Raw genomic sequence first — 14009 nt, forward strand, 5'->3', positions numbered from 1 at the left:
GAGAACAGCACCTTTACACACACACACCACACACACACACACACAACACCACACACACACACACACCCACACACACCCACACACGTGCCCCTCATCTGCCCCTGAGGCCAGAGGGGCACATGAAAGAGTAACCGAGCGCCAGGGCTACAAAAGGCGATCTACGAGTTCTCAGATCACAGGACTGTCAATGTGTGTGTGTGTGTGTGTGTGTGTGTGTGTGTGTGTGTGTGTGTGTGTGTGTGTTGTGCGCGCGTGCACATTGTAAATTCCAGTGGCATCAATGCCATGCAATTGGATGATGTGACAAAAAGCCTGATCTGAGGTGGTCGTTAATGTGACTGGAGACTGACTAAAGTCAACAGATGTGAAGCTATGCATCACGTGCAGACACACACAAACCAACACACCCAACACACACACAACACACACACACACACACACACACACACACACACACACACCTACACACACAAATTAGGAAAATTTTTCAATAACTTTATTTTGCTGATTCTGTGTTTTTCTCAATACCAGCACTCCTTCTCTTCATTCACTGTCCATGTCACTTGATCACTTCTCTCTCTCTCTCTCTCTCTCTACCCCCGTTCAAATGAAAGGTCTGAATCAAGCCTTACATTGCTTGATCACTTGATCGCACTTTAACTCACTCTGTCACTGGACACAGCGGTGTAGAGGGAGAATAACATCAGAGAGGTGTAGTGGCTTCACGGTTGGTTTAAATTCTGGAAGTGAAACATCTTTCACTGCTTTCAAATGCTTCTTGTACAGATCTGCTGTCAGATACAAAGAAACACGCTAACATCAGACAGACAGGTATCACCTCATGACCAAAGAGTAGCTGAGACAGTGGAGGGTGAATCCACAACGTTCAACACTTTAAAACAGTGAATTCAGCAAATGCCACACCTGTATCACTCTCACACTCTTCAAGTATCTTAAAAATAGTGCAACCCCTCCTGTACCATGACAGCTGGAAATGACCACTGGAAGCATTTAGCAGACACATACTGTGTGTGTTTTACAGCATATTAGGAACATGTCTGCAGCTCACTGGTGATGGATTTGGTAACAGATACTTGGTGGATGTACTTTACTCATTATGCTGTACGCAGCACGCTGCCTTAGGTTCATTCTGTGTCTGCATTTCATTTGGAGTGAACAGAGGAAACAGGATTAAGTGCAGCCTAAATATTTTATGCCAATTGTCAACAAGGCCTCAACAGGCATTCAGTGAATCTCACTCTTCAGAGATGTGTGCTGCTCTGGCAACATTAGACGTGGTGTGTGAGGATGAACCTGAGCGAGCTGCTGTGTCCACACCTAGTGGATGTGTTTTCTGTCAGCGAGGATGGAGCTGGAACATAATGCAGCCACGTCCAGTAAGTAAATAAAGACAAGTAAAGCGCATGTCACTGCGGACCACGTGCAGCCAACTGTGGCAGAGGGAGTAAGAAACATCTGAGGTCTGCCAACCACTCAGAAGACAATACTGTGAGCCAAACGCCAAATTTTTTACCATTACCAAGATATCATTTTAATGATTGTTTAATACTAATAACTTGTTAGTCTGCAGGTGTTAATATGGAGCCAAACAGAAAGTTAAGTAAACTATGTACCAGTTCAAACACCCTCAACATGCAGCACAGGGGATGGATATCTGGTTATCTGCCTAAATTTGATCTCTGTGCCAATGAAAAAGAACTCAGTGTAGTGAAATCCAGTTCTACCCGCTTCCAAATTAAACATTTCTTCTCGACGCTCATCAAGCTGACAGTTCTCTGGCAGTAAAGAACTGTGGATTTGGAGAGGGCATGAAAGAGGACGGCAGGTAAATGATATTCAAATGTGTCATCTCTTCAGAGAGAAAAACTCAGAGCTCCCTCAGGAACTGTCTGATGAATATTAATACGCGGTAACAACAGTAGCGGCGTGCCAGGCCTGTCAGGTCTGGAGACATGTTTCTAGTTTGAGGGCAGAGAGCGTCGCTTCTCCACCTCTCACAGCTTTGTCAACTTGTTTTCCCTCCGCGCTACATGGGAGCTTTGTCACTGGGCTCAGGATTCCTCTGTGCTTTGATATCTTTCCCCAGTTTGCCTTTGGTGTGTACTTCACAGGCACTGTGGCAGCACTCATTAACGCACTCTGACAATTGTTTTCCTCCTCTTTTATGCCGCTATACTACCTGCCACCCCACCTAATTGTCCCATGAGGGACATGGCAACAACAAGGACAGAGAAATGGCTGCAATTCATCTTGAATTAGCATTTGTAATGTCTGATAAAGTAGCATATTAATGGTGCTTCAGTAGAGTAATTGTAAACTACGGCTAAAGCGCAGGAGCCGTTTTAAAAACTCTAATCAGAATAGTTTGGATCCATTTTTAATATTGATATCTGACAGTAGAATCTTAATGACAGAGCTCAGAGAAGTCTTATTATTTGATCCTCTAGATTTTGACTATATTGTTTTATCAGCCCGGGCGACCCTGATGAGGATGAGTGCTTACAGATAATGGATGCATGGCTTGTATTAAGCATGTGTCATGGAGTTTAAGGTGTGTTTTCAAGATATAATAAGAACATAATTATGCTAAATCTCAAGCTCATAGAAGTGTACAACTGTACTAAATATTTTTGCTTGTCTCAACTGGATGAATATTCACTTTGATATTTAATCATTGGCATTAAAAACAAGGCTCTTTATTCGGCTCCATTTATGTTTCACTAATAAATGCCAAGAGCACCCGAGAGTCAAGGGAAGAAAAATGTATTAACTTCATTTTAAATGATTTATGAGTGAATGAATGTTATCATTAGTTTCATTTACATCGGAGCGGTTATTTCTCATTTCTGATGAAGTCTGTTCCAATATGAGCTCAATAGATCTTGGATCTTCAACAGGAGGTCTGTGACCCCTTCGGGGTCCTCAGAGTTATTGCAGGGGGGCATTCAAATTATTGTTTGATCAAAGTGTTTTCTTAATTAAAATACGTCTGATAATACACACCAACGTGAATCCAACATATTAATAGATAGATCAGACTATTCATATTAATACTAATTTACACCCATAAATCATTGTGCAGCAATGTGAGCTAGCACTATACATGTTACTGTAGGTTCAGATTAATACAAAGTATGTAGTAAGGGGTCGAGCTTATAGGTTAATTGTTAATCATAGTTTAATGGTGATAATGGTGACTGTGATGACTGTGTGTGATAAACTAGTGGGGGTTGGAAATGGGCACAGAAATCAGAAATGAGCTCATGAAAAAAGTTTATCCGTGTCAGTCGTGGAGTTAGGGGACACGAAAATATAAGAAAATATTAGGAGAGCTGTCAGGGACATTAAGCAGCTGCAGCTGGCATGAATGATGCGACGTTTTGACGTGAAGTTTGATGCTGAAACATGTCTTTTAAAAAACAAAGCAGCTCGTGACTTTGATGGGAAACTTGCACAAAGACCCCGAGGCAGCTGCTGGAGTGTAAGAAATTTTCCAAACAACTACTGTAAATACTGTTGACTTGCCAAGATATGGATTTAAAAAAAAAAAATAATAATGCACATCACAGTGTGTGTTTGTGTGTGTGTGTTTTACACATTTAATCATTCAGACTGAGTCTTCGGTCAAACAAGTGTAACCTGCAGCACTGCTGAAACTGACTGTATGCAGATGTAAAGATCCTTAATATTGCATGGCTTCATGCTTCTTTCATGTCGGTTTCAAATAATTTTGTGCATCAGACCTACACCAATCACCCAACTGCACCCTCAACACGCACATCCAGTGCTGATGTTTCAGTGTGCGTGTGTGATTAGGAATTCACTTTTATTTGCCTTGTTGCTCCACAAGTGGGAGGCACTTCACTGTACATTGCAGTAGTCTACACACAATGTCTATAACTATATCATCCATTTTTTAACACGCACACACGCACGTACAAATACACGCGCCTGTTAAGATCATAAATAGGAGGTTGTGTTCTACGTCAGAGCTCTTCATACACACAGCAGACACATACTATGAAGTCTGACAGAGGCGCAGCAGAATGTACAGTGACAGCTGTGCCCTGTTCTCAGAGCTGATTGGCATTAAAAGCGGGCGTGCAGTATTTATTCTGTCTTTGTTGTTGTTACATTAGTTCGGAGCGAGCTGACAGTCGTTGTAAAGTCAAACCCCAGATCAGCTGTCAGCAGCTGTCTGTCAGGAGTCAACACACATCCCCGCTCCCCCCAAACATGAACCATATTCTGAGTACGTATCACCTTCCACCTCGTAGTTTAGCTGTTTGAATCATCTTTGATAATATTCTAGACGTTATAATTCAACCCATCCAGAGTCCCACTGTGACCGCAGTGAGAATACTTACTATAATAAATATAATTAATTGAATCATATTCAATCAGACTAAACAGTGCAGGTTTGAAGACACCCTCAGCTGAGCAAAGGTCATCAGTTTAATATCAAATAAAAATACAGCACAATACTGCTCAGTGAAATAATCACTCTCTGCAGAATGGTACTCTTACATATAGAAATATGAAATATGATCTTCACGATCTTTTGTTTATTAAAGGTCATCTGGTCATCGCTATGATATTGAAATTTAATTATTATTTATTTCAATTGTCGATGAAATACATTCATTTAAAAATGAGTTACTTTTGACTATTTGTAGTCCCGCCCCTACATCTGATTGGTTAGACATTGCAAGCAACAGCCTATCAACACTAAAGGCTACTGTGCAAAGAGTGGAGCTGTCATATTCATATTCATCTAGTTCTTGCTTCTCAAACTGTGGTACACTGCTGGTATGTCAGCTGTCTGAGTGGTACGCAGAGGAATCTCGGAAATATCATTTGAATTGAATTGTAAACAATTTTAATTAATATTTTTAATTTAGGAACATTTAATACCATCAGTACTGCAAGAATCTGAATACTTCATCTCATAGTTATGCAGGCAGCACGTAGCGTGCATACATTCATTACTGATTATTTACGAGCTGAAATGTGATGGGGAGATAGTAAGAGGAGGTAAAATTAATTTTTAAAATGCTACAATCATGGAGGAAGAGAATGCATGATCAGGAGAACATATTTTACACTCAAGTAGCTCTGGTTCGTTCAGGATTCAACAACAGTCAATAATAAAAAAATCTTCCTGTTAGGAATAAACCTTCCTCCTGTGTGAACTGTCTGTAGCTGAATAGGGTCGGCCTCTGTATTTTTATACTGGTGGTACGCGCAGAGAGACGAATGTATTCTGACACAGTGTTAGACACGCTGTACACGCTGTAAAAACATTGATCCTTCTGTAACTGAGGACAGGGACTCAAATTTCAATACAAACTCAAGTTTTACTGTTTTGATTGATTTTGTTTGTGCTGGAGTTTGAGTTATTGTCAAGATTTACATTTTTATTATAAATGTTTATTGTTTAATATCCTTAATTACTCACAATACATATCAGCCAAGAAAAAAAACATATCAGTTGACCTACTATTTTTTGAGGGCAGGTTAAGCAGATAAATGTGTCTGTGAATAATATTTTACCATTCAGGAGCATACAGTGTATGATTTTTAACATGTAGGTCACTGATTTTCATTGTTTGTTTTTATTTGTTGACTAATATTAAAAATAAATTCTGTCCTAGTTTTTTTTAGTTGTTTTCAGTGTATTTTTATTGGTTGTGTTTTTGGCTCATAGACTATGTTTTAAAGGTTGTTGTGTGTTGTTTTGTGGGTCTTCTCCTCGTCAGCCATGAAAAATTTATATATTGAAAGATTCAATGTTGAGTACACTGAAATTACTTTGATAATCAATGATTTCATGAATCATATCACTTTTTTATTTGTTTTCCTCTCCTCAGTCAGCCAGTTCTTACCTGGTCCCAGTCTATACTGCGGAAAAATGTGTGTGACTTGATATCTGTGAAGCCCGTCTGGACCTGGCAACCCAGCCGCTCCTTAGGATCCTGTTGGAACAAAGACTGCTGGTCAGGCACGTAAACAGAAGAAACAGTATTTCAAAACAATGTGAATTATTTTCTATAATTTAACATCTAGAGGTGGTTACTGTCGGGCTGATTCTACTTTATGTGGACTGTAATAAAGTCCACGGGGGTCTGTGCCAAAAGATAGTACTCCTCTTATTAAATTTCAGATGTTAGACAGCTCCTGAGAGGATGAAGCAACTGCCATGTGGACAATTAGTAGCACCATTTCATCATGCGAGGATGCGTTTGTGTACCCCTCTGACTGTTTGGTGTGGGCCGTGGTCTATTCATCACAACAATTATGGTGATATCTCACAGAGTCCGTGTGAAAAGCTACACGGCTGTTTACATGAAGAGGAGCAGCCTCGTGCATCTAATGTCACGCACGCGAAACCTTGATGCAAAAAACATGAAACGAGGAGCTGAAATGCATAAACACAGGAAAACACACACCTGTGTTAATGATACACTCCTACATGTAAAAAGATCTGTGTGTTTTGAGGGGTCCTTATCTGAATGGAGGGTCTAAGGACAGAGGGTGTGCTGTGCTGCTTGTAAAGCCCCTTAAAGCAGACCTGTGATTGGTCATACTGGGCTATATACATCAAATCTGACTTGACATTTGTTGGGGACTATTTTTCGCAGCGGATGAATCCACATTTGGTTCTAGTTAGTATAAAGGATTGAGTTAAAACAAACTACACACCACCTGCTGTTTGTGTTCATTCTCATAATAAACACCTTAAAACTGTTTTTGGCCTCCACCTTTGAATTTTCGATTCAAACACAAAAGCAAATTGTGACAAAGTGAAGTTTGCCCGCTGTGGGATCAGAAAAGTTGATCTTATCTAAACAACTCCCCCTCGAACCACAAACTGTCGTTTATACAGTTCTCCTTCAGTTATATTCTATGCTAAACTAAGGAGGCAAATCAGAGTATTTCTCAAAATGTTGAGCTTCAGGTCTCAAGCTTCTCTTTATTTCAGCGATGCCAGTTTGGATATTGTCATGTATAGTTAGGGATGGCTCAGGTCACAAAGGTCACATCTCGTCAATCCTCTTAAGGTAATGTGTTTTGTTTTTCTTCATTTTATGATTCATGTTTTCTGTTTTAATTGTGAAACTTACCCCTCCTCTCGTTTCAGACCGCCTCACTTCCTGCCCCTGTGTTTTTTCCCCTCCGGTTTTGATTGTCTGCCCCGCCCTCATTCACCAGTTTGTTTTGTGCCTTACGTCCCAGCCTTTTGTTATTTCTAGTGATCGGATTTTCTTTTCTTTTTCAGATTTTGCCTGTTTGCTGACCTCTGCCTTTGCCTAGCCCCTTTGGATTTGTTTGCCTTGTCTGACTGATTACCGTGTACTGAACCTTCCTTTTGGCAAGTAAACTAAGTTTCGTTTGAACCCTGAACTGTTTTCGAGTCGTGCTTTTGAGTCCTACTTTTTGTGGAGTACCAGTCATAACAATGCTGCTATAAGACTAAACTGCTGGGGGACTCTCTCTCTCTCTCTCTCTCTCTCTCTCTCTCACTCTACTCAAACCTTCTGTCTCTCTGTCTGTCTCTCTGTCTGTCTCTCTTACATAAACCGACCTTAAGCAGGGCCTATGTAAAACATCTGCTAAAACACTTCAAACCTATTTACAAATCACAGTTTATCTGGCTCGTGTTCTGTAATCCAATCTGCATATCAGCTGACCCTTAGTGTGGTCCTGACCCTTAGGTTAAGAAACTCTTTTTATAGCCTGTATGGCTGAAACATGCAAGAACACAGGCATGGATTCATTGATAGTATATTTCATATGTTTCATTAAAATTTCACTTGATTGTACTGCATTTACGAACACACACTCAGGCAGTCTGAGCCACATAAAGAGACTCTCCCTGGCCGTCCATAACAAAGCTCAAGTTCTTGGCCATGATCCCACACATGATAATTTGACTGAGCAGGAGTGCACACGGACACAGAGAGGGGGGTGTGTGTGCGTGAGTGCGGGAATGGACTGCTCTCACCTTGTTTAGAAAGCCCTTGAGCACGCTGGCAGCTTTCACCGACAGAGACCTTGGGATGCGAATGGGCTTCTCAAGAATAACTGTTGGCAAAAAGAGAAGAAAGGGAGAGAGAAATAAATAAAAGGACAATCGTGAGTAGGGTGGAGGATGAGTCACAGTCCAACCTGCCTGTGGGTGACCATGTCGGCTGCGTGGGAGTGAAAGGAAGGGAGGAGATACAGAGGACACTATTCTGTTCTTTCTCTCACTTTTGATGGTCTACACACAGCCTTGAGACTCCCACAGCTCAACATGTCATACTAACGAGAATAAAAACACTCTGAGAAATAGTTTTCCCCTCCAAACCAAAATCCAAGGATGTAGTACTACTTCACAGATTAGTGCTTCACGCTGAGGTGACCACAATTCTTTTCTTCCAGTCTCTGTTCAAGGTAATGTGACCAGTGTTTTCATGAGAACGTGCATACTCCTGATTAAAATGAAAAGTTTTAGAAAAAGGACAAGTGGCTGCTTTGTCAAAAACGTCAGAGGAGACATGGCGATGTACAAATGGAGATAAGTCGAGGCATGTGTCATCTGTGGTCATGTTTAGTAACAGGAGCATTGTTGTGATAAACTGCTAAATTGAAGCTGGGGAGGAAAAAATAGGATTTGTGAGTTCAGCTGGAGAAAGTTTTCTATTGTAGTAGACAATAATCGTGAGTGGTGATGGCTGTTAAGGCTGAACACAGCCTGTGAGAAAGAAAAGAAAAAAGAAAACATAGTTCTTCATTTGTTTTTAGAATATTCTAGATTCCAGTTCAGGTGAGCTGGATTGACAGAAATGTAACCTCAGTCAGCGCCTTGCGAGATGAGGATAAGCGGAGACAGAAAATGGGTGGATGGATATAAATGTATATGAGTGGAAGAAGCTTTCACACATACAGTAATTCTTTTCGAAATCAAACGTGGACCCTTTAAAATTGTGTCATCTGTGGCTCATCTTGTTAAAAACATAGCCTCTCACAGTATATCAGGGGAATATGACTTCCTCTGTGGCGCTCTTCATCATTACAGCTGAATAAATATTAGATATTGGTACAAAATGATGAGATGAGAAGGAGGTCTGGAGTTTATTGGAGTCCCAACAATCACTGGCGTGGTTGTTATTATTAAAAGCTCATTTTAGCTCATGACAAATAATTTATGTTTGAAAGCTGAATGACCTTTAATGACACCATTACACCATCCCAACCAGTTTTTCCATTATGTTTGACTTCTTAAATTTGTTTATGTTTTAACATGTATATCACTAAATGGCTGGTTCCCCCACTGAATCAAATGCTTGCCAGCTGTCTGTCTGTCTAAAGCTCTGTGGCTGGCATGTGGAGCACCGATACCCAAAACAAGACCTGGCACAGGGTCTTGCTAAGTGACATATGGCTGGGTGGCTCCTATAGTGGATGGTTTCCATTGGCAGGTGTTCATCCAGGAACCTGCTGCTCTACCGGTAAGACCGCCAGGAGGATGGTACTGGTGGCAGATGCAGCCATGGTGCCACGCTATGCTCCTGACAGTCCCAGCAGAGACATAATGCGTCACACGAGGCTACTGTAGTATGGAGGAATTTCTGCTATAGAGTGTGTGGGTGGCTGTGTGAGGGAGGGAGGGAGAGGGGAGGAGGTAAGAGGGTGTGCTATGTAAGGGTACCATATGGCTTGAGGAAATACAAATTCAAATAAAGGGGCAGATATTATAGAGGTTCTTCAACCCCAAGGGTGCGACCACACATTTCTGTGGTCCAAACCACTCTGAAATTTATGTTCTGTAAGTTGGCACTGCAGTATTACTTACAAATACCTTCCTTATTGACCGAGGCAGGTTTTGCCTTTATTGGATAGCAGAGGCAGCCAGGAAAGCGGGGGTCATGACATGCAACAAAGGGTCAGCAGCTGAAATTGAACTGGCGCGTTGCAGTGGCCATGTGGCTCGGCTAGTAAACGGCTGGATCACTGACGTTATAAAGAATGGATGGTGCATGTGTGACGTTACCCATATGTCGCTATGAAGCTCAGAATCTGTGGCCAATGGCATCTATTGTGCCAGTGACGATGATCTGAAGCTTCAACACTTCCTCTTCAAAACATACATGTGACACATATGCTACATCATTCTTCTTCTTACAGGCAGTGCTTCACAAAAGGACTAGCAGCACATTGTTCCTTCACTTAATCCTTGAAATAGAAGGATCCTAGAAATGGTGTTCTACAATGGTGGTTAGTCTCTAATTTGGTAAATGGTAAAATTGACTTTTCTGGTCTACCAACCACTCAAAGCGGTATTCACACACTGATGTGAAGCTGAGCTCACCCAGACAGGAGCAGTTTGAGGGTCAGCATCTTGCCCAAGGACAGTTTGACTTGTGGGAATTGAATCAGTTAATGACTAGACAACCCACTCCACCACGTGAACCAAAGCCAACCCTTTGTTAATGAATGAACTCCAACAGTCTACAATCATGAGTTTACTGTAGCACATAACACTGTTTCAACACAGCCAGCCAAACCCAAAGATTTCAGGTGTTCTGTCTTACAGCTACAGGTGCAGAACTTGGTGATCTGAAGCTGATCTTGAGGATGTGGGCTGGTTAATAATCAAAGTGGGCTTGATTATCTTACTCGTTTTATATAATGGTCCACACAGAGCAACTAACCAACCAGGATTTCACCTGGTACACACACACACAAATATTTTTGTATATATCTGTGCATTTTCAACATTTAATAACTCTTCTTACAGTCAAACAAACTGAAAGTCAGCATAAATACGTTATTCCGTCATTGTTTGTACTGTAAAGTACTGTATGAGCATGGCTAATAAACACAAACGCACATGCCTCCATGATTTTCATGTCATTTTCAGATCAGGAATTAATTCCATATTAATCCAGAAGGATCACATCCCTGAGACTCTGTTAATTTTCCCTCCGCTCATTTGTTATGCGAGGCTTTCCACTTACAAGTAGGCCTAATTGCTGGTCATCAGATTTCAATCCCCGTCTCCTTATACCATTAAACTCATAATTTGGAAATAATGATCCAGCAATGGAAAACATGCTCATAAACGTGTATGTTTTGGAGGATATTTCCTAACATTCTAACTTAAACAGTTACTGTGCAGCCTGACTTGATCAAAGGCAGAGACCTGTGTTTTCAGGTGTCTCTCTGGATATCTGGCGTCATCTCAGTACAAATGAAAACGTTACCGGCTGCCAAATGAAGCAAACTAATGGAGAAAACGCTGAACTGTTCCACACATGCACCCTAAATCTCATCTGTGATAGAGGCCATGATGTACTGCCAGATTTTCCACTTCATGAAGGGTGCATGCAGCGGTACATCATTACATGAATTTTCAAGTATTAACCCATTTCATGCTCACACACATACTCTGACAGCATAATGTCACAATGACTTTTGTGTGTAAGATCTGGTACCAGGTAACAGCCCACTGCTGCACTCCTGTTATTTCTTAAGAGACACTAAGAGACACAGCTTGTCCTTTTAGTCTGACCACCATGAGTTTTTGAGCTCATGCAAAATGGTTTAGTCAAGAATTTAGTCAGCTCCAGGGTAGAATTTACTCAGTCCATAATAGACCAAACTGTCAACTGAATTTCAAACACACAAATCACTAAATTGGATTTCAAAGGTGGAAATAAATGGCAAACATACAGGATGAACATCAGCAGGAAACATTACAATAGAAACAGTATGAATGAGTTCTTATTTTCTTCAGCCTCCTCAGACTTTCATGCTTTCAAACTATTGAAAATATGCAATAACTTTACTCATATTCTGGAGAGTGGGTTGAGAGACTACAGCAAACTAATACTAATTAACACTTGAGAGAGAGTAAAATCAGCCCTGTTTCTCAGATTCCTCCATTTTAATGAAGCATACTACAACCACCTAAGCCTGGATTTACACGGGCGTAAATCCTTTACAGCCCAGAGCTGATTGTTATTCCATTACATTGAATCTGTTTTTCCCACTCCCAGAATAACAGTTATGCGTCACAAAGGGTTAAATTAACATGTTTTTGTTTAAATGGAAGCAAGCCTGCCATGTGCTCTCAATATTCTGATTTGATTTCCCACTATTCCTGTGTATAATCCCCATCTCTTAAACCATGGAGAATGTAGTTAGAAGCTGGGTACATTCATGTTGATCAAACAGAGACGGATACAGGACACTGTGGATGGAGGTTAAAGAAACAATCCTGATTACAACATTCACTGTTTCTTCTCTTTTCTTTCTTATGTCTAATTCAGAATGTTTATTTTCTTTTTTCAGTGAAATATCTCCACAAATATTGGATGAATTACCATGACATTTTGTACAGATATTCATGGTCCCCAGAGGATGGTAATGACTCATGATCCTCTAACCCCACTAGCACATTTAATTTTTTTGTTTCAAGTGAGCTGCAACACTTCAGTTGTGTTGCTTCTTGTGTTTTTGTTTTTTTAGTTTAAGCTGAATTGATCTTTTTCAGATTTTACTTTATTCTATTCTTGTTTATGATTATACATGACCATTAAACTGAATTGAATTAAACTGATTATTAATTAATATAATAATAATACATTTCATTTTCTTTATTTTTCTGCCTTTGTGCTGCTGTAACACCTTGTGGTGGGGGCCTGGGTTGGCACACAGAGAGGGAGGGGACGGCTCAGGAAAGCAGCATCAGGGGAGGTTTGGATTCGAAATGGTTTCTAATCACTGTCCCTTTGTCATATAGTAGCATGCTGGACCTGGAGTTGAGAGACACAAACATGCCAGCAGATGTGCCAGAGACGCTGGGCAGCCAAGAGCTCACAAAGAGCCTTATTTACCTGTAGTGAAGTGGTGTGTCTGAAAAATGTGTTAAAGTCTGTGTAAAGACAGAATAAATATGTGTTCTGAGTTTGTCAGACCAAATAAGAAAGTGTCAATTGTCAAAGCCAGCCAAATTTGAATAATTAAAAATATCAACAGGTTTATGAAATTAGGTGTCAAAATCAGGTAAAAATTAATTCTCAGCTCCAGGACTGTGGGGGCGTGTCCACTGAATTGATACAGATGTTCATGGTCCCCAGATGATTAAACCTTTCTGATGTGGCCGTTCCTCTAAAGGGTGTCCTCAGATGAATTAATTTACATTTCCACCGGGCAGACAGCAACAACATTTAAAAGCACATTCATGAATGAATACTTTCAGTGTGAGCGTTTGTTTCAGACTCAGCCGTTATTAAAGAGTTTATGAAAAGCATTGTTGCTATGACAAGACAGAACACTTCCTCATAAGCTTTCCAAAATAAATAAATAATTAGTACATTCAGCAATCCTTGTTGGTAAACGAACACTGCAAACAAACAATGTACTGTTACATCACTCTGTCTCACCTTGAAAGAGGTACTCCTCTGTGTTCATGTCAGGATTGTCAGTGATGATGTCAAATGGGGACCTGCCAGCCATCATCTCAAACATCAGCACACCCAGAGCCCACCAGTCCACACTGAAGCCTGGGATGGAACAATAAAGCAAGGGAACTGTATTTAGATATCAGTGATATGTGTTGTGCATGATTTCAGTCTATCCTTTAAGTATGGTTGTTGGGATCAGCATCTGGGCATGAACTGATCCAACCCGGTGTTTCGCTTTCACTCACCATAGTCTTCTCCTCTCAGGATCTCAGGTGCAATGTAGTTGGGTGTTCCACAGAAGGTACTAGTGGTGTCACCTGGTCTGATTCCCTCCTGAGCAGAAGGGGAAGGGCAAGATTAAAAGGAGAGACAGGAGACGGGGGAAGGAAGGAGAAAGAGAAGGAGTAAAGGAGAGAAAGAGAAAAGTGGAAAGGGAATAAGGCGAAGAAAAAAGTGCGAACGAGAGAGGAGTGGTTGTGTAGATAAAAGAGCCAGTGATGAAGATGTATATATATACAGTATATATATCAAAGG

General features: G+C 40.8%; 1 protein-coding gene across 3 annotated transcripts in view; it reads right to left on the reverse strand.

The window, feature by feature from the left end:
• prkcz (protein kinase C, zeta) overlaps positions 1-14009 on the reverse strand; it is a 113407-nt gene that overhangs the window by 15851 nt on the left and 83547 nt on the right. For all 3 annotated transcript variants that reach the window (XM_010749875.3, XM_019255564.2, XM_019255556.2), the window contains 4 exons: positions 13721-13808; positions 13455-13574; positions 8027-8106; positions 5907-5996 (listed from right to left, as the gene is read on the reverse strand). In XM_010749875.3, the coding sequence (XP_010748177.2) occupies positions 5907-5996; positions 8027-8106; positions 13455-13574; positions 13721-13808 (378 nt within the window). The remainder of the gene's footprint in view (positions 1-5906; positions 5997-8026; positions 8107-13454; positions 13575-13720; positions 13809-14009) is intronic.

Source organism: Larimichthys crocea, chromosome XV, assembly GCF_000972845.2.
Source record: "Larimichthys crocea isolate SSNF chromosome XV, L_crocea_2.0, whole genome shotgun sequence".
NCBI lineage: Eukaryota > Metazoa > Chordata > Actinopteri > Sciaenidae > Larimichthys > Larimichthys crocea.